Here is a 20,628-nt window from a genome sequence, read left to right on the forward strand (position 1 = left end):
ACACACACATGCAACTATGTTTTACTCCAAGAGCAGGAACTTTTAAAAGTGTATTTTTAATACAAGCAAGGTAAGCATTTTCCTCTTGGTGAATATAATTGAGGTAAACTGTCACACCTTTGGCCTGAGAGCTACAAACAGCCACTAAAGGATCACAGCCCACATCTCCAGGCACTTGTCAGATGTAAGTAATGGGTTTTGTAATATGTGATTAACCCGAGGTTCAAGAATGTATTCAGATTTAATCATGGCTCGTCCTGTGGTGCATGAAAGAGTGCAGTGAGCTTCAATTCCACCTCAAAAGGCAGAATTACAGAATTCATTCTTCCATGTCGAGGCTGAGGATACAGTTTGTGTTACTGTGCAGGAGTCAGTCGAGCAGGAAGGACTTTATGGCAACAAATAAGAAAAATGAGATGTGAGAGTCATTATGTTGGCTGTAGAGTGCTCTTGCTGTGCTGTGATGGAAGGACAGGCATACTGGGATGGAAGCAAAGATGGGTGGCTCGGTTTATGTAACTGAAGTCAGAGAAAATGCACTGTCTGAGCAGGTATTTGTATTTTCGCTGTGTACATTTCTCTGTTTTGTGTATGTCTGAGAACAACAAAATCGCATTTGGTAATGCTCTGAGAAGGTCTGCAGTTTTGTCTGTTCAGATAGTCAGTGTGGTCTAACTGTGGTTTTCTATTGCACATACAGGGGTTTAATTATAAATGCCACACCTAATGAGGTCTGATAACAGGATCTGATAACATCCTGAAGTACACAATTTAGCCTGAGAATCTGAGTTCAAACATGTAAGAAAGCAACAGCAAAAAATGGAGCAAGTGAGGCAACAAATTGGCACAATAATTCATAATGAAACTTCTGTAAAAGACCTGACTGAGTTCAGCCAGGCTCACAGCTCTCACGCAGTTGCTCTTTTTCAGTTTCAAACAGGAATACAGTATATAGTGCAATTCTGGTATGAAATCATGAGAGGCTTGTTTTAATGCTGGGGACACCCTGATTTATCCAACACAATCTCACTCCGACTTCATCACATATTGATGTCTGGTCATGGACTTTCACATACGGTGTGAACGGTACCCTGAGTGCGCTGATTGTTGATGTTCTGGGATGCCATGTCAAGTTATGTCTCTGCATGCATTGTGTTCTTTCAAAATACACTTCGTTTTCACAGGAAATTCACCGTTTATATACAGTCTCTTTCAAAATAATTGCACTATGTTGGTAGAACACAGCAAATTGACTTTTTTTCCCTTCAACAATTAACGCATGTGTCTAGGTTTAGGCAACAAAATCATGTGGTTGGGTTTAGGGAAAAATAACAGGGTTTGGCTTTATAATCGTATAGGATGTGAATCCCACTGTCCCAGGTGAAAGTCGTGTTTGTTGGACCCATACACCCCCCTTCCTGCCCACCATACTCAGACTTTCATCGCCTTAACTATCATTCTTGTCCCGCTACATTTCCCCCTGATGCTGCCGAGCGCCATTCAACTATAACAGCAACCGGCCATGTATCAGAACAGCTTTTTTTGTCAGTGTCTGATGTCACAATCACTGCCCAAGCACAGGATTTCGACAACTTCAGAGTGTGACTGGGTTGAGCATCAGTACCGGCCGATATTCGTCCTGTTTACTACCGTTGGCTTTGGCTTTTCGGCAAATAAGTTGACATTCACCGATGGCAGTGGCCAAGGTTTTTCTGTTGTGTCATATTAAGTTTGCGCAGGCTAAACAGCAGTGCTTGAAACTAACAGCGTCCTGGGGACAACAGAAAACATGTTAGGGACAAACAGAGATCTTTCCAAGGACGTCTTCAGGACAAAAGAACGTAATAAATTCACTACTGACACTTTGTTGACAACTAATCAGTGTTAAAATCAGTAGGCGGAGAACTGGTTAATGTTAGCTGTTAGCAACTGGTGGCCTGAACTAACAGCGTACAGAGGTTGCATTGGGTTACAGTCTGATGCATTCAGCTCAACTCAATAAAAAAGTACTGGGCGATAGTAAACTATAACATTATTATGTGTGTTCAAATATAATCTTGTAAAAAAAAATTTAAAAAAAAAGGGGCTTTGAAAGCAGTTATTTATGTTTTCATGTAAAAGAAGGTTATATTGAAGGTTGTTTCATAAATTTGGATGGTTGATTTGTGTTACAAATATAGTGTAATGAGGCTGAAAGGCATTGGTATCGGCCAAATTGTTACTGGAGACATCAGTATTGGCCCAGAATTTCGCAATCAGTGCAACCCTATTCAAAACATAACAGAAAATAATCTAGGGGACATTCTTTGTACACTGCATGAAGCTACGCTCTGGCTATGACTCCAGCTCTGGCTCTGAGATGAATAGTTACTTCCCATCATCTCCCAGCAGAGTGTATTTTCCAATGCACCTAAGAGGTACTTATAGAAACTAAGATGTGCAATTTCTCAGGTGCATTGTAATTAAACTGTCAAGGACCCACCTAGAAGTAAGTATTACATACAGAAAATGATGGTAGTAAAGAGGATTCATTTATGAGTTTAACATTCCTTCAACAAATTGCTCTGCACAATATTTACTCAGGACGCCTTTCTCTCTCTTTTTCATGAAAATTGCCTCGCAAATAATTCTCTACATTCCTCTCCATCTTTTAGCGGCACTTTATCCTCTCATCTAATTCACTCACAACCATGTTCATCGTCTTCATAAAGTTCATCAAGCACTGATTGTTTATGAGGCGTAAACAACAATGTAACCTGAAAGCAATAATTCTTACGTAAGGACATGATGCCTCTCTCCTCTTTTTAGTTGAGCCTGCATCTACAAAGGAGAACAACTGTCTGAATGCTGCCAAGGCCTGTAACCTGAATGACACATGTAAGAAGTACCGCTCGGCTTACATCAACCCCTGTACTAGCAGGGTGTCTGCTTCTGAGGTCTGCAACAAGCGCAAATGCCACAAGGCCCTGCGACAGTTCTTTGACAAGGTAATTAAGCATGTTAATTCTGAGAGCTATTTGCAGCCTCTTTGTGTGTTTGAATTTGTAGTCAATATCCTAACTAAATGTCAAATGTCAAAGGAACAATGCTATTTTAGGTGCAGTTTCACACGAAGCTGACTTTGAATTCAATCTCAGTATAGTCTCAGTTACTTATGATAAGACTTAACTCTACTAAAAGCTGCTATTTTGGGAGGCAGCCATAATCTAACTGAAGTCTTAAAGTTCACATTTTTCACTATTTAACTACAAGGTACAGGAAGTTGAAGATGTTTTTTTAGACAGCAAGGAAGAGGACAGTTTTGCAGATATCAATGAACATCTCTTTTTCTTTTCTTTTTCAAAATAAAGGTTCCAACTAAATACAGCTACGGGATGCTGTTTTGCTCCTGTCCTGCTGGGGATCAGACAGCATGTGCAGAACGCCGACGACAAACTATTGTACCCGTCTGCTCCTATGAGGATAAAGACAAACCTAACTGTCTGTCTCTTCAGAACACATGCAAGACCAACTACATCTGCAGGTAACAAGGCACAGACCGACTTCATCACTTCTCCAAATATGCATCCTAAAGTTTTTCATACTAGTGTCTGTTTTTGCTACTTGAAATTATGGAAACATTGCTGATAAATAGGCCAAAGCACTTAGCCTAATATAAACCTGATATCTGATAACATCATGAGGGAATTAGCATCCATAATTTGCATCTCCATTGTTTTTTAGGTCAAGGCTGGCAGACTTCATCAGCAACTGTCAGCCAGAAGCTCGCTCCATATCGGGCTGTCTGAGGGAGAGCTACGCTGACTGTCTGTTGTCTTACTCAGGTCTCATCGGTGAGTTCTCTGCAGCATCTTAAAATTGGCTTCAGAATTTGCTCGATAAATTATAATGCTAGACTGGCACCTGGACCTGAAGCTGGACTACCGATGGTGTTTCTTAAGATCTGTTATGTGCCTGTGTTGTTGCTCAACAATGTGTGAAATCTATTCAAATGAACTTGCTGTAAGGAAAGTAAATGAGAAAACGTCCTGGTAGAAAAAGCTCACAAGAGATCAATAGAATTAAATTCATGCCAGTTGTTGAGCTCATAAACATTATTTGTTATTCAATCGTTTGGCTAACAAACTTGTTTCTATGTTTCCCTCTTTATCAGCAGGGGAATTAGAATTGATCAGATTTTGTTTTTCCTAAACCAAAAGATAACAGAAACCCATTTAAATTGTGGACAGGTGATTGTTTTTTTCTAATACAGGTGCACAGAACAGTGTTTTTTTTTTTTTTGAAGCTCAAAGTACAGTGGGGAAATTTTACCATGTTGCTGTCCCTGACTATGTTTACATGCACACAAATATTTCACTTTTATTCTGAACATGACAATATTCTGAATTTGATATGGTTCATGTAAACAGCAAATTTCCATTTAGATATTCTTAATGAGGCATTATTCTGAATGTAGCATTTAATAATAAAACATGTGAGACATGCCAGTATAATTCAGCTTTTAGGAGTATTCTTTGGACATATATACAGTGTATTCAGAATTTGTTTGTGACACACAGCCTCTTGTCTGTTTCCAGACAGCTCTATATTTTGTACACACACCAACTAGCCAACCAGTTCCTCAAAAATAAGGCTTTCCAGTTGGAACCTCCGACTGGGAACTCAGATATTCTGACTTACCTGTGCAAATTAACCCTATGGGCCCTAGGCGTTTTTGGGGTATTTTTACTGCCTTTACTTTTAAGCTCATATCACAGTCATTATAAAGGCTACAAACACATGCTATATCTTGTTTTTTTTTCAGGACAATCTGGGCTAACCAGATTTGCCATCATTTCATGTCCTTCTATGTGCCTGTATTTTATATTAATTTTTATATCAATGAAAAAAACAAATTTGTGTGTCTAAATTCTTACATTTGTACATGTATCTCAGCATAGCAAGTTGGAAGAATACATATTCTACCATATATGAAGAGGGGAGACTCTCTGAAATTTGGCAATATAAGAACCATGATGCTGGGACATTCTGTCACTTCACAGCTGTCCAAAACATGTGGTTTGTGCCAGGCGGACATGATTGCCAGTATTTTTTCATTATTGCAAGAAATTCCATTGACTCATTCACAAGTCAAAAATGTGTTTTATCTGAAAGAAACATGCAATATTTACCTCTAAGATAATAGAAAAATAGTCAGTGCAATGATATCCTCCAAATAATATTTGCCACTTTGTTTGCAGTAAACAAAGTTTGTTGTTGTTTTTCAGTTATATATTGGGGGGGCATTTTGGGCATTGGGGGGGGACACATGTCCCCCTCAATGTATATGGTGACTACGGCCCTGTCATGCACGCATAATTAGGCTACAGTTGTCTGGATGCGCAAAGGTGAAGTGGCTGGTCGTGTCATACAAAGTTTGATGGAGTGTCAACTGGACAATATGGAGATATTTGCATCTTGAAAGCTGGACTACAAATGTGGATAGACAGGGAGAAACACATTTAAGCCTGAGACGTGGTAAGATACTATATTCCTCACTATATGAAGTGACTGATAACAAGATGGATTGTAAAGAAATTCGTCAGGTTTTTATTTTGTAGACAATTGATCTAGATTTATAGCGTGATGGGATGACAGCACAATGATGTGTGCTCCTGCGCTTTCATGTGATATGTGTGGCATTTCTGTGCGACCCTGCATTCGCGAGTAATCCATCCAAGAGTAATGTGTGTGCAAAGCTGTATGAAAGCTCTGTTATACATCATTTTAGTGTAACTTTATAATTTTTTTTCGCTGTGAAAACATTGGACTACCGACAAGTGACAAAGTTACGATTCCGCTGTTTCACGTGATATGCGTGGCTTCTCGCTATGACGCACGGTCGCGGAGAAAATCAATAGAGAAGAACAGGTGTGAATTTGGACGCACTATGCGTCATTGGGGCCATAGGGTTAAATGCACTATTAGAAGGCTGGGGTAGAGATGCATGCAAAGAAAAAGCCCACATTTCTGGTCTAACATAGAAACACACCTTTTAAACATCATGAAAGAAACTGGGGATGCACCGATTTATCGGCTGAACATCAGTATCAGCCAACATTTGCCTTGTTGACTGCCATCAGTCTATCGGCAAATAAGATGACATTCACCGATGGCAGTGGCCTTGTTTTCTGTTGTGTCACATCAAATTTGCGAAGGCTAAAAGTCAGGGCTCAGAACAAATGGCCACACACTTAAATTAATGAGCAGGTGTAAGAAGAACACAATGACTGTTTGGCAAATGAGTTTTGTGATATCACCATTGTGTGATAAGATGGTTAGTATTAGCCAGCATCCAGTCCTCCCAGGTACAATAGAAAATGTGTTTGGGATGAACAGAGATCTTCCCTGATATGCCTTAAGGGCAAAAGGACAGTAAACTCACTATCGTCGCATCAGAGGATTGTTTTCCTGGTAATGCTTCACTGTGAACAATGAATCTGTGTTAAGATCGGCAGGAGGAGAGCTAGTTAGTTAACATTAGCTCTAAGCAGCCAGTGGCCAAAACTAGAAGGCTCAAGAGGTTGCATTGAGTTACACTGTGATGCGTTCAAGCCCTTTTTGGTAAAAATGAGTAAAGGGCGCTGGTAATTTATCACGTTTTCATGATGTGTTGAATGTAATCATATTGTGTAGTTTTAAGAAAGAAACCTGAATAAATACAGTTTTTTAAAGGAGAAATTTGCTCATGTTTTTCAACAATATAAAAAAAGATATTTGAGAGAGAATTATGATATAAATTAGACATAGTGAAAAGGCTTTTGAGGTTTAATTACGGGTTTTTTATGTGAAAGGTTAATTGAAAGGTTGTTTCCTAAATTTGTATGATTTAATTTATGCTCATTCAAAAATGGTGTAATGGAGGGCTCAATTACTTTTAAAAAGTTATTTCTTTCAAGTGTAAATTTCTTTGTTTCCCGACACAAAAGGGGGGGATAATTAACAAACACAAAATTTAAAAAAGTATAAAAACATCAGCATCGGCATCCCTAATATCAACTATTTTTTTGGATATGCACAGATATCACAACGCTGACCTTTTCAAGAAGGTGGCTGAAGAAATTAAAGAGGAAGGCTGTGTTCGCACACTAACAAGTCAGACATCAGTGGAAAACTTCTATGGAAAAAATCCTATTTTTAAGGAAAGAAGCAAAATGGCACAAGCGACTCAAGCTATTCCACTTTTTCATATTTTGACGTGATAAACGACATGTCAGGACACGTTAATCTGACTTTTCATGTCTGTAAACAGTCTTATTAGTGTAATCATCATTTTTATTAGCCATGTAAGCAGCTTAGTAGGAATACTGTCTTTATTGGAATAGTAAGGGCAAATAATGGAATATTTTGTGCACTTAAACATAGGCAGTGTACAGCTTTGGTCTGTGAAACACTGGGATGAGCACACAATTGTCACATGACAACACAGACTACATGTGATGGCATTTTATTATGGATTAAATTGTTGCGCAGGCATTGCTTCTTTGTAGGCTGGTACAGTGTGCTGACTAGCAAGCCACCTAACTTGATCTTAATGTATTCCCCCTTGTAGAGATTCGGGCACCAGATCAAATAGGAAGGCAGCTGAGATCAAAGTTGATAAACTGCAAATCCATAGGGTCTACATAATGATACAATTCGGACATTATAGTGCTGTGCGGAAGTAGTGCTTATTTCTCTTTGGTCAGTCTTTCTTCCATCAGCAGTTTGCATTACGTAGAAAGGAAAAATTTTGTCCCACTGAGTTCTAGTAGTGACATTTGATGGCAGGGCAACAGTGACCAATTGCAAACTCAATAGGCAGACATTTTAATGTACGCCATTCACATTCTGCTTCACACAGGTTACTCCCTTTAATGGCTCCCCCTGGCTTAACCACTCATCTCTGTCTGCGCATGCAGAAATTTGCATGTACTTGCACAGCTAATAAGTATGAGCCTATAAAAGGGCAACAGTTTCCTTCAGTTACATCAAATCACCACTTTTGACTCCCAATTGGCGATAAGCAACAGCAGCCCTAAAACAACACAGAATAACAATCTCCACAACTGCAGTCTGCCACCTTTGTTGACATGAGTGCGTCTTTGAATTAGTGGGAGACCAATTAACCAGTTGGCCAATAAATCTGGGCAGTTAATGCCATTTTGGCATAATCGGCATTGGCTGATGCCAGCACTAACGAGGCCAATAACAGAAAATGTCCAAAAACGATCCGTTAATTTCTCAGTTAGTTAAGTCGAGCTTTCAGACAGTTGGGAGTGAATGTGATTCATTCACAGAGATACACTCACTCACTGGATGATTCAGTGATTTGGTCACTGACAGTACAAAGCAAACATGAGTGACAGACAATCACTAAGTCGCCCTAAGACCGCCCCCTCCCTTTTTCTACCTCTCATGTCCACGAGTCTCGAAGAACAACCAAATATTTTAGCCTAATTGTCATGAGAATACATGTAGAGTAGGACTTCATTGTGGTACGTTTCAGTGTGCAAACCATATTGTTATCTTTATTCTTTTTTTTTTTTTCTTCTGGACATTTATTTGGTTGATACAGTTTTTAATTTTTAAAAAGGTGCACTGTAGACAGAGTGCAGAAGTCCAGCAATTTTGTGTCTTATTTGTTATTATTATCACTAAAACCAACAACAACATGATATCAGCATTATATATCAGCCCCTCTGCTCTCTCAACATCAGCATCATCCATTGAAAAACTTCTATCGGTCAAGCATGTCTCTGAATAATGTGCATGTTGTTGAACAGGCCATGCCACATAATAATGGGGATCCAGTACAAGTCAGTGAGGCTTATAATCTGCAGCAGGTTGTTGTGTCAGTGTCGAGGCAGAGGGCAGAGTTGATGGGTTCCACCCATTCTGCCAGCATAACCGTATTTAAAAGGTTGAAGCCTTTGTAAACAGAATTATAGTTATGCATCATAACACAGCTACAATGAGGTACCCTGCAATCCAATGCAATTCTGGAAGTAAAAGCTATAATATTGGATAAGCTTGCTCTCATTTGCTGACCTGTCCATTCAAATTTCAACATAAAACAAAAACCAGCCTGTTAACAGAGGGTCTCAGGGATGATAATGAGTTCACAGGTACAGTGGCTAACAATAGTTTTCTCCTCTTTTATGCTGCAGGTACTGTGATGACACCCAATTATGTGCGATCACTTGGTATTAGCCTGTCACCGTGGTGCGACTGCGGCAGCAGCGGGAACAGCAAGCCGGACTGTGATAGATTTGCGGAGTTTTTCACCAGCAATCGATGTCTACGTGAGTTTTTGTACTGTAGAAATAACGTTTCCTTCCAACCTTGCACTATTCTTCCCTGCATAAGGCCAGAGTAATCATTTGTATAGTCTAGATTTGAATTGGTCTTATGAAACTGTTAACTGGGAGACAATGACTGGAAACTGAAAGAATACATGATTATCTATCAGGTGTTGGCCTTTTAAATACAACTTCTATCACTTTGCCTGTTATATAAGCAATAACTTCTTGAGCATTTATTTTGTTGTTTCACTCATATGCAAGATGAGTGGCATTCAGTGGCATTTCCACATTTAAACATAAGAATATAACAGAGCAATTTTACTGAATTGCAATGTCCTAAATTACTCTGACAATAACTCACACCCAGCCGGTTTTCACTATGATTAAGACTAGATGTACAAAAAGGAGTTCTTTGCCCACATTTTATTTTGCTCATGGAAAGGTATCTTAGATTAAATGTCAAATTAACTATGAGAAAATTACATAATGTAAATCATTTTAGAAGTTTTCTTATTTCAGGTGGTTATGAAGTTCATGATTATGAATCATAGCCATTAGGCAGACACTGCTTTTAAAAAGGTTCTTGAGAAAGGTCAAGAAGTTTCTTTTTCCGACACAATTATCTGAAGTATCAATTATAAGTGGTTTTTAGTTGGACATGAACAAAATGTTTTGGGCCCTGCCACTTGTACTTATTTCCAAGGCAAGGACAGAAGACACCCCCACTCTCACACCCCCACACCCCGTTTTTAAGTGGTTTTATTGTTGGCACTGCTGTCACAAAGTAATGATACTAGATGCATATTTCCGAATATTTTCTCATTTTCCCTGTCACATTTAATTATATACTGTCTAGTTAAGTACAGATTTTGTACAGGATCAAGAATGCCACTAATTAATACACTATATCCTCATAGGTAATGCCATCCAAGCATTTGGCAATGGTACTGATGTTGGAGTTTGGCAACCCCAGCCCCCAATTCAGCCGACTGTACTAGAGCCAAGCATCACTCGGAGGGGTAAAGACCGAACCGGTAACGCACTGAATGCGCTGACAGACATGACCAAACTGGATCTTGATGACAACTCATTATATCACATCTGTGGCACCTTACAGGTAAGGTTTCAAAAAGTAAAGTAAAATAAGATTTTCTGCGTTTGAATTAAGGCTGCGTCTTTTGTTCTGACCTAAAATACTGATGTTATATTTCAAAATAAAGCCGCATGTCATAAAAAATAATGGAAAAGAGAGAGAAGTGGAGGTGGAATCACTAAATAATTTTGAATATATGAAGAAGTCACCACCTAAATCTGTCTCTGTGAGATCTGAGGGCAGAGATAAAAATAGATTTATGGCTCAAAAATACCTAAAACGAAAGCACAAACCAATCTGAAGACACAAGCAACATTCTGTTAGCCCTTTCTAGTCAGCTTAGCGGTACATTTTATGCGGCTGCATAGTTTCTATATGCTTACAAACAAAAGTGGCAAAAGTCTCAAAAGTAACTGAGCAACTCAATTTGATATGACTGTCAGCCAGCTTGTACCTCTGTTGATCTCATTGACAGAGAAACTTTTTTGGTCTTGTAAGAAATTCCTTGCCGAAATAAAAGGGTACAGCTACATTGCAAGGTAATTACTTCCAATTATCATAATAATGACTCATCTCAGTGCCGTCCTTTGCAGTAAGTGGATGTAAAAAAATAAAATAAAATAAAAATTAAAAAGAAAGCACTGCTGTTTTTAAGGGAAAATCAAAGAACAAACATGAAATCCTTCCACACCACGACAAATGTTTTGATTAATTTCCAGGCTTTTTGTCCTTGTAAAATCTCAAGGCATCAGAAACCTCTCAAAAGTTGTGAGAGAAAGTGCCTGAGTCTAAATTGAGACCTAAACACCAGGTAGTGATCTATTCGGAGCGTCTGTCTGAGCGTCAGACTTCTGGCTCTGTCACCTTGATGGATCAGCGATGGTTTTTATGATGGCATGCACAGAATCCCCCCTCCTGGGCAGAAAGATGAGACGTCAGTGTGGAGTCAGAGTTTCCAAAGCTGTCATGTCAAAGCTAATTGGTTGCCACAGTAACATCAGAAATGGCCCACAGGGGTAGTGTGTCTGTCTGTGTGTGTGTCTGTCTGTAAGCAGGGACACAATATCATTGTAAGGATGTACCAAATCTTTGTCACCCAGAATGAGTTTTATGTTTACTTAAATCTCTTTTAGCTTTGTAACAACCATAGATGCTCATGATTAAATAATAAAAATGCTGCATTCGAGCATAATTAGTAGTAAACTGAGTTGCTTTAACAGTGCCTCAATAAAAATACAAGCTTTACAAAGAAGAGGTTGAAGGTTTGTTTCTGACCTTGGAAAACTGTATCTGACAAAACAATCTCTGTTTGCTAGCAGTGCTGAAATTTGTGATTATACAATGTGATTTTTCTCAGCAGATTCAGTTTGCACAGTTGTCAGGTTGTTCTCATTCAAGTTCTATTAAGTACGGAATTTTACGTTAAGTACGTAACGTAACAACCAACCATGTTTCCTTTCCTAAACCTTACTTAACATTACTTTAAGTTCATCGCAAGATGATGTGTAACATTGATTCTTTTCGTACACCTATCCTACGTAACTTTACTCTCCTAAACCTAACCTACGTAACTTTACGTTAAGTAGGTGACATGACAAGGCCCACCCATGATTCTTTTCCTAAACCTAACCTATGTAATTATACGTTAAGTATGTAACATGAAAAGGCTCAACCATGATTCCTTTCCTAAACCTAACCTACGTAACTTTACTCTCCTAAACCTAACTTACATACCTTTAGGTTAAGTATGTGACATGACAAGGCCCAACCATGATTCTTTTCCTACACCTGTCCTACATAACTTTATTCTCCTATACTTAACCCACATAACTTTACAGTAAGTACACAGCATGACAGGACCTAACCATGATTCTTTTCCCCAAGAACTTTACTTTGCTAAACTTAACCTACATACATTTTATGTGAAGTACGTAACATGATGATGCCCAACAATGTGTTTTACTAAACCTAACCTACGTTACTTTGCTTTCTTAAACCTAATCTAAGTAACTTTATGTGAAGTACACAACATGATGGGACCCAACCATGATTCTTTTCCTACATAATTTTACCTTAAGTACGTTACCTGATGATGCCCAACCATGATTCTTTTCCTACAAAATTTTACCTCAAGTACGTAACCTGATGATGCCCAACCATGGTTCTTTTCCTACATAATTTTACCCTAAGTGCATAATCTGATGATGCCCAACCATAATTCTTTTCCCAAACCTTACCTAACCTAACCTAACCAGTAGGAGGGCTAATTTGTTGAATTCTAATTCATTTGATGCCCTATGTACCGTTGTATGTTGATACGTTGCAATTTTAGACGTCCAAATTTCAGCTCCAGTGGAAAAACAAAATGGATGACGCTTGCGAGCTAGTTCAGGCAATCAGCTCAAGCTGCACTGATTCATACAAACACATCATACGTCACTCCCTATATGTCATCTAAGGAACACACCCTCCCAATTTGGCGGTCTATTTAAGCTGCAAAATCTCCCCAGCTCTATCTTTGCATTGTGTCACTGCACTGTTAAAATCAACATTTAAAACGTGGGTTGTCTGACTGAAATGGACTTTGTGGTGTGATTTTTTTTTTCCAACTTCTGCTTCCCAGGTTAATAATGAATTTTTTATCTGAGATTTTAAACCAACATCTTCAATTCCTGAACAAACTCCTTCTGGGGAGGAAGACTGTGTGATATGATTGAAAGCTCCAAAACAGCTAACTACTTATCTGACCTTGTGGTGTATTGTCATTTACAAAGGTCGTAATCGTTTTTCTTTGCTCTACCTAATTTAATTCACCATGTGTCTAACCCTGTGCATGAGCACACAAATCTCAGAGACCTCATGTAAAAAGTTTTCCAATGTTACTTTAAAAAGAGTGCTACCAGAAATGCTCATAGCAGTCTGAGATAATGACATGCAAATGGAATATTAGTTTGAAACATTAATGCATTTGTAGCAAATCAATTCAATGTGCTGATTTTGACATTTAACATCATAAATTAAATGCTTTGCTTAAATGTGCTTTTACAGTAGGTGCTGCAGCTCCTTTGGGACTGTTTGGCTTCACCAGCACACTTCAGACCTCTGCTATTCTCTTCTGATAAATACTATGGGGCTATATTTTTAAATGAGATGATATCACATACTTTAAGGGAGACAATCTATCATATTGGCTTTTAATAGCGATAATATGATTTATCACCCATAAAAACATCCTCCAGGAGGAAAGACCTCCTATAGAGCAATTAATCACTCTTCTCCAGAATCCAGGTTCACATGATTCTTTCTACTTAAGAACCAACGCGTGGACTGTTTATTATGTTCCCAAACCACCACAGAGTCACTTTATCATTTTCTGTACTCCATCTCTGTATCTGTGAGTGTGTATTTGTGTGTGTGTGCAAATGTGTGCAGGTATATTTATGTGTGGCTGAAAAGGTTTGGAGCAGAAAAGTTTTAATGTATTAAGCTGTCATAACCTTGAGCTGGCACAAACGGGGCATCTCACACAGACAAACTTTTACACAAACACACACACTTGAATCTTACACCTCTTGCTCGAGGAGGATGATTATACAAAGAGGTTCATGTAGGTCTAAACTATGGGAATTGGTGGGGACTGAAAGTATTATCATAAATCTTATTGTTGTGTGTATTTTACTTCACAGCTGTGGCAGTGGGAGTTTGGCTTGTGGTAATGATTTTTGCTTGACCTTGTTGTACTTTGAAGACTTTACCCTTCCTTTAGCCACAGTTCAACTTCCAGACAAAGACAATGCCAGTAAACTGAGGCTGGATAAATGAATGATAATGTCTGCTGTAAATTTTATAGTGTTTTTGCACCACCTTCAGCCAGTTTGTGCTCTTGAGAGAAAGGCAAACAGACTCAAAAAATAATGAAAGTTAATATCTTTTTGCCTTCTTCTCCTTATTTTCCTTCTTTCAGGCCCAAAAGCTGGTGTCAAACCTGACAGTAGATACTTCTCAATGTGTGGTAAGAACTCTTACACTTTCACCATTTTATTTAAGTTTCCGTTGAGAGCCCAAACCCTAGATTTATAGGCTTTTCTATTTGAAAGTGTCAACAAAATCTAAAGATCTAAGATATATATAACATATCTTTATATGGATTCTCCTAAATCATAAATGGTAGTACTGCAAACATATCTATTTAGCATTTCTGTACTGCATTTTCCTGTCTCTGAACAGCTGACAAATGCAAACAACAAAACAAATCTAGTTTCCTCCAAAATGTGGCTCAGCTGACCAAATTTAACCAAATAGGCAAAAGAAAATGCAAATTAATGCACATTTTATTAAATTTGGCTACACCAAGTTTTCCACCTCAGCCATCTGTAAAAACTTTTCAAATATTTCCAATATAAAAGACTATTTCTGACCTGACTTTCGAGGCCATTGGTATCAGAAAAGTTGCTATGAATGTAGTGCTACAAGCTACATAAACTGCAGGCTGTTCTCATGCACTGTTCGTACATATAGACGAATTCGGCGAGCGATTTGTGTATGCCGCCATCTTGCAGCGGCGCCATTGCTGTGGTGACATGTGTCAGTCATCAATTCATTATGCTGTCATTGTGAACTGACTCTCTACAATGACAGCATCATGAATAGCTGGATTGATGATGTTAGACAGTGGCCTCCGGTAACTGATGAAGTTATCTTAAATGAGTACCGATATTAATATAGAAATTAATCATTTGTTTGAGCGATAAGCAGGAAAAATTAGAGTAATAGGGAGATAATAGACTGTATCATTAAACACTGTGTAATATAACGTTAGCGTACATTACGTGTGCTGACATTAGCAAGCTAGCAGCGTGACATTTAATCATTATGGACAGGCTACGTGACTAAAAACAACAACACGTGTTTGTGTTTTGTTTTAGGTATTCAAGAATATTTTATTGATTGCCTGGCCTCCGATGACCAGAAAAACTTTTACAGGTCTCTGACTGAGGGTCACATCATATTGAAGGCGATCAATATTGATCGCCTTCAATATGATGGGATGGTCATTTAAAGGTGGTGTAAAATTTGCTCGACCCATCCGGAGTTCAGGTAACTTTGACCCTCAGTCAGAGACCTGTAATTGCCGTTTTTCTGGTCATCGGAGGCCAGGCAATCAATAAAATATTCTTGAATACCTAAAACAAAACACAAACACATGTTGTTGTTTTTAGTCACGTAGCCTGTCCATAATGATTAAATGTCACGCTGCTAGCTTGCTAACGTCAGCACACGTAATGTATGCTAACGTTATATTACACAGTGTTTATTATCTCCCTATTACTCTAATTTTTCCTGCTTATCGCTCAAACAAATGATTAATTTCTATATTAATATCGGTACTCATTTAAGATATCTTCATCAGTTACCGGAGGCCACTGTCTAACATCATCAATCCAGCTATTCATGATGCTGTCATTGTAGAGAGTCAGTTCACAATGACAGCATAATGAATTGATGACTGACACATGTCACCGCAGCAATGGCGCCGCTGCAAGATGGCGGCATACACAAGTCGCTCGCCGAATTCGTCTATACCTACGAAAAACAACAAACTAGTTTTCGTCTATAACCCACGTAATCATGAGCCAGTAATTTGTATATAACCCACGTATGAGCCAGTAATTCATATATAACCCAAGTAATCATGAGCCAGTAATTCACGTATAACCCAAGTAATCATTGGTCAGTAACACATATAAAACCCACATAATCATGAGCCAGTGATTCTTATATAACCCAAGTAATTATGCGCTAGTAATGTGTATTCAGGTCCACAAATGCAGCACAGGCGGAACTCTTTATTAATTTTTTTTTCCCTCAGCACTAGTTTATGGATAATTTATTAGCTGATCCGATCAGAGCCAATCAGATCACATCGATGGATGAGTGGAGTAGCTGCTACAGAGGTAGAATAAATGCAAACTTTTAGACCCAGTACAATGACATGTTAAGTTTCACTTTCGCTGTGCCTGATGTTCTGTTCCTTCGTCTGTATGTAAGATGGCGACACCATCTGTGGGCCAATATTTGTTAGATATCATACAAACCATTATATTTGCCTTTTTGTGGGATTTTACTCGAACTGTTGCGGTACTTATTGTGATCTTTCATATCTCAGATTCATAGTGAAGCCCACAGAAAAAGCAAAAATCCATTTCAGAACATGTTTTTCAACTTTCCACTCAATGTAACACTAAAACTATGGTCTTTTCCCTCAGAACCATCAACTGGATGAGTCTAGAGACTCAAATGCCATTCCTGGAAGCTCAGCACCTGAATTCACCTGCCTAGACCCCTCAAGTATGCTCCTCGCACTTGCCGTTGCTTTAACACCAATAGTGTTACAGCCTAAAGGTGTCCAGTTTTTGTAGGATCTGAGGACTGCTGTACGGATCAACACACTTATCTCAAGAAGTGATTCAACCCATTTTGATTTAGACATTTGCCAAAGTGTTACACATGCATTTTTCTTGAGATGGAAATGGAAAAACCAAAAAACAGAGCACTGAAATCACAGAAAACAGTGGATTACATATCTGAGGAGTCCATGTTGACTGCTGCTGAAAACAGACCTGCTGAAGCTGCTGCTGAGATATCAGTTCATTTGCCTGCCATGCCTCGTGGGGGCAATTTGGTGACTTCAAGAATCAGATTCACACTGAGGAACACTCTTTTTCTGGAATTAAACCCTGTGATAAGCAGCATGTGAATAAATCCACTTCTTTGGAATGTGTTGCAATCAGTGCACATTCGACTGAACGGACTGCCAATGTGCTGAACAGTGTTTTGGGGGATAAAGTGGATCATTCTCTGCATAACTGTGGCTTTAATTTGTCCTGCCAGCAAACTTGCTTTAGTTCATGAAAAGGAAAACTAAGTGTTGATATGCAACTGCTGAGCTATGATATGTCACAAGGGACAACAAACGCATTTCACAGACACACTGTATGGAATATGACTCATAAAACATTTTAACTCGTTTAAAATCTCACAGCATATTGTCAGAGTATCCTCAAAGGACAACGACATATCAGCCAGAAGAAAGTAAAGATTTTCTCTCCTACATGTTCGGTACTAGGTATAGATCAGTTTTGTAGATTTATTTGATTGTTATGGTGGTTTGTGGTTTTATCACATCGCCTCTAAAAGAACATTTTGTACATAAGATACATAAAGTGTACACTCTTATTACAGTATGATGCTGTTAGCTTGTAACATATTGTCTGTAATGTTTTTGAGAGTCTATGTTAGTATCTGGTGACTGAGGCATCTCAGCGTCATCCATTGTGGCTATGATTTATAAAATGTGACGGAGTATGGTTCTTTACTCATGTGGTTGCAGATATGACTATTGTGTGATTATATTTTGATTGCAAAGTGAATAATGTTATCTTAAACAGTATTTTTCTTGAGGAATATCAAACTATCTGTAACAGCAACAAGAACATAAAGAATTTACAAAAGTGTCTTTAATGGTTCAAGCAAAGTAATGTTATTCTTCTGTTCTGCTGAAAGTGAATATGTTTTGATGGTTTGATTCAGATTCTTCAGACTGACCCTATTTGATTTGATTTTTTTCACTTTATTGTTTCCTGGTGGAGGGCAAATGACGGGGGTTTGACGAATAAAGAATGTGTACATATCCACTAGTAGAGCAAATGCCAAAAGACAAAAGCCAGTAGACAGAAATTGCAATTACTGCTGGTGCACATGAGGGACAAGATGAAAATATTTACATGGTTATTATAAATCTAATGACACACTAATTAACAAAGACATTGAAAGAATGTACAACATAATGACAACCAACACTGAAAACTTGTTTTTAAACATCCTTGACATGTCAAATGTGTCTGTTAAAATCACTTCAGTGTATGATTCCTGTAAACATCTAATGATGCTCCAGTTGGTATTTTTGAAAGGTTCAAAAGAGGTTTTGATCAGAATACTACATTAAGAGGGGCTCGAAATACTTTTTTCTTTGTACATCCACCGTTTTTCTTTTTCTTTTTCCTGCACCAAAATTTGGTATTTTTGTTCTTCTTTCTCAAAAGAGATCCAACATCGACCGCTGTGACATTTTCTTTTTTATGACACTTCAAATATGAGGAAATTGTCAGCTTGTTTGAATGTAATTTGAGCTGACTTTCCCTTAAATTGATTAAAAAACTGTACTGTAAAACAACAAATTTAACATCCTGAAAGGATCCTATGAAGAATTACAAACTCTGATGGAAAGAAATATATTCATTTATTTTCTGAGAGTTAAAAATGTGGACATTTTCAATTTGTTACTATGGCATTTGAGCTGATTTTCCCTGTGCAGCAATATACAATTGATTGTAGAAATTACACTTCTCAACAAACCTAACATAGAAATATCTTTTTCAAATTAGGATTTAATTTGTGACATCACATAATAAACTAGACTAATATAATACATTTTTGATGTAATGCCAGTCTTTTTTCATCCTTTGTCCGTAACAGCACAAAAAGATGCGTATCAAAGTCCAAGCAGCGGGTGGGCTGACCGAGTTTTACATGGTGCTGCTGTTGCGCTGTGCCGTGCTGCTCTGTCTTGTCTGTCCGTGCATTGTTGGTGCCCTCTTTTCGCACTGCGATGTAATTAATTCGTTTTTCATTGCGTGAGAAAATGGACATGTGGCAAGAGAGCATGTGAAAAGTGTCAACTGCGTGAGTCTCGTGAGTTGTCACCATGCACTATATATGGTATTTCGAGCCCTGATAACCACTTATTTAATTTGACCAATAGTTACTACCACCATAAACGCGAAGATATCTCATATAGGAGGCCACTTTTGTGTACAAGCAGCTATGAAAAACCTTTTGGTTATCTGTTCAGTGTTTGCCAAACAGATAAAATAAAACAAGTGAACAGTGACTCATGCTGGTTTCTACAATCAATCACAAATAACACATCTCGTTTGTGGCTCATATCCTTCATTTCCCCCTTCAATGTTAGTTTATCTGTATTTTTAGCAACCAGGAGGGACTCTTGTAAAGCAGGATTATACGACAGCACCACTCAGACAGACTGCCATTGTCAGTCAGATCACATCAGTCCCGGTGCGGAGTGACACAGGAGGACAAGGACATAGCCTGCAGAGGACAGACTGCTCAGTGGACGGGAGGTGGACACGTCGGTCTCGCCAAGAATATGACACACCTGTTTTGGCACAGTGATGGAATACTTGACCTAGAGGGAGAGCCTAAGATTTATTAGACGTGTCACAGAACCGAAAAGGCTAAAATATCCTCCTCATGTTATGCATGAGATGGAAATGACAACTGGACATTTGAACTGATATGGGAGGGAAGAATAGTGATTGGAGGGATTCTAGCACATTACTTCCAATAAATCCTTGTAAATCCCAATAATATGGGATTATACAAATGTGTTTTTAAAACTTGTGCACTTTAGAGGCATTGTTCAACATTTTGGGAAACTATTTGAGTAAAAAAAAAAATACCAAATTTCATAAAGTGACCAACACAAACAAAGAACTGATCCTACTATTATTGTATTGCGTGTGTAGTCAAAGCTTGACATTGCTTCTTCCTCTGTGCTGCAGAGCTTTATTGATGTTAGAAAAATATTAAAAACCGTGCTGTTATGATAGCCGACCTGTTCCCTCAGTCCACAGCTGACACTAGAGAAACATACTAGAGTGCCCTGCTGAAATTATTAGGTCTTCTTTTAGAAATGAAAGTATATAGGCCAATTAGGGAGCCATTTTCAAAGATGTAAAAGCAAATGAGCTTGGGGCTTAAAGCCACAGATAGGACGGGGAAGTCAATCAGTTTTTTATTTGTCACACAAAATCATAAGAATACAGTTTCATTGAAATGCATTCTGTCAGTTACTTTAATTTATACATTTAAAACAGTGTAATAATAATAATAAGTATATGTCTGAGGGTTCTTGTGGCCTAAGAGTAGAAGCTCTCAGGGCCGTCCTGCTGTAACAGGCACTTTCTTCCTAACCCCAGCAGGGAGAAAAGGCTGTTATCCAGGTGGTTGGGATCTTTAATGATTCTCCTGGCCTTATTTTTGCAGCACCTGGTGTAAACATCTTTTAAGCAGGGCGGAGTCTCAGTGTATTGAGACTCTGGGTTATATGTATATTGCATTATAAATCACCAG

At 38.4% G+C, this 20,628-nt stretch overlaps 1 protein-coding gene across 1 annotated transcript in view; it reads left to right on the top strand.

Annotated features, from left to right (window-relative positions):
* The window catches only part of gfra1b (gdnf family receptor alpha 1b), a 31,815-nt gene extending 12,449 nt beyond the window's left edge, over positions 1-19,366 (top strand). The window contains exons 4-10 of the mRNA XM_033610665.2: positions 2,809-2,987; positions 3,351-3,523; positions 3,724-3,833; positions 9,189-9,323; positions 10,241-10,440; positions 14,381-14,428; positions 16,683-19,366. Of these exons, the coding sequence (XP_033466556.1) occupies positions 2,809-2,987; positions 3,351-3,523; positions 3,724-3,833; positions 9,189-9,323; positions 10,241-10,440; positions 14,381-14,428; positions 16,683-16,835 (998 nt within the window). The 3' untranslated portion in view covers positions 16,836-19,366. The remainder of the gene's footprint in view (positions 1-2,808; positions 2,988-3,350; positions 3,524-3,723; positions 3,834-9,188; positions 9,324-10,240; positions 10,441-14,380; positions 14,429-16,682) is intronic.
* Positions 19,367-20,628: the final 1,262 nt, after the last annotated feature.

This window comes from Epinephelus lanceolatus, chromosome 21 (assembly GCF_041903045.1).
Source record: "Epinephelus lanceolatus isolate andai-2023 chromosome 21, ASM4190304v1, whole genome shotgun sequence".
Classification (NCBI taxonomy): domain Eukaryota; kingdom Metazoa; phylum Chordata; class Actinopteri; order Perciformes; family Serranidae; genus Epinephelus; species Epinephelus lanceolatus.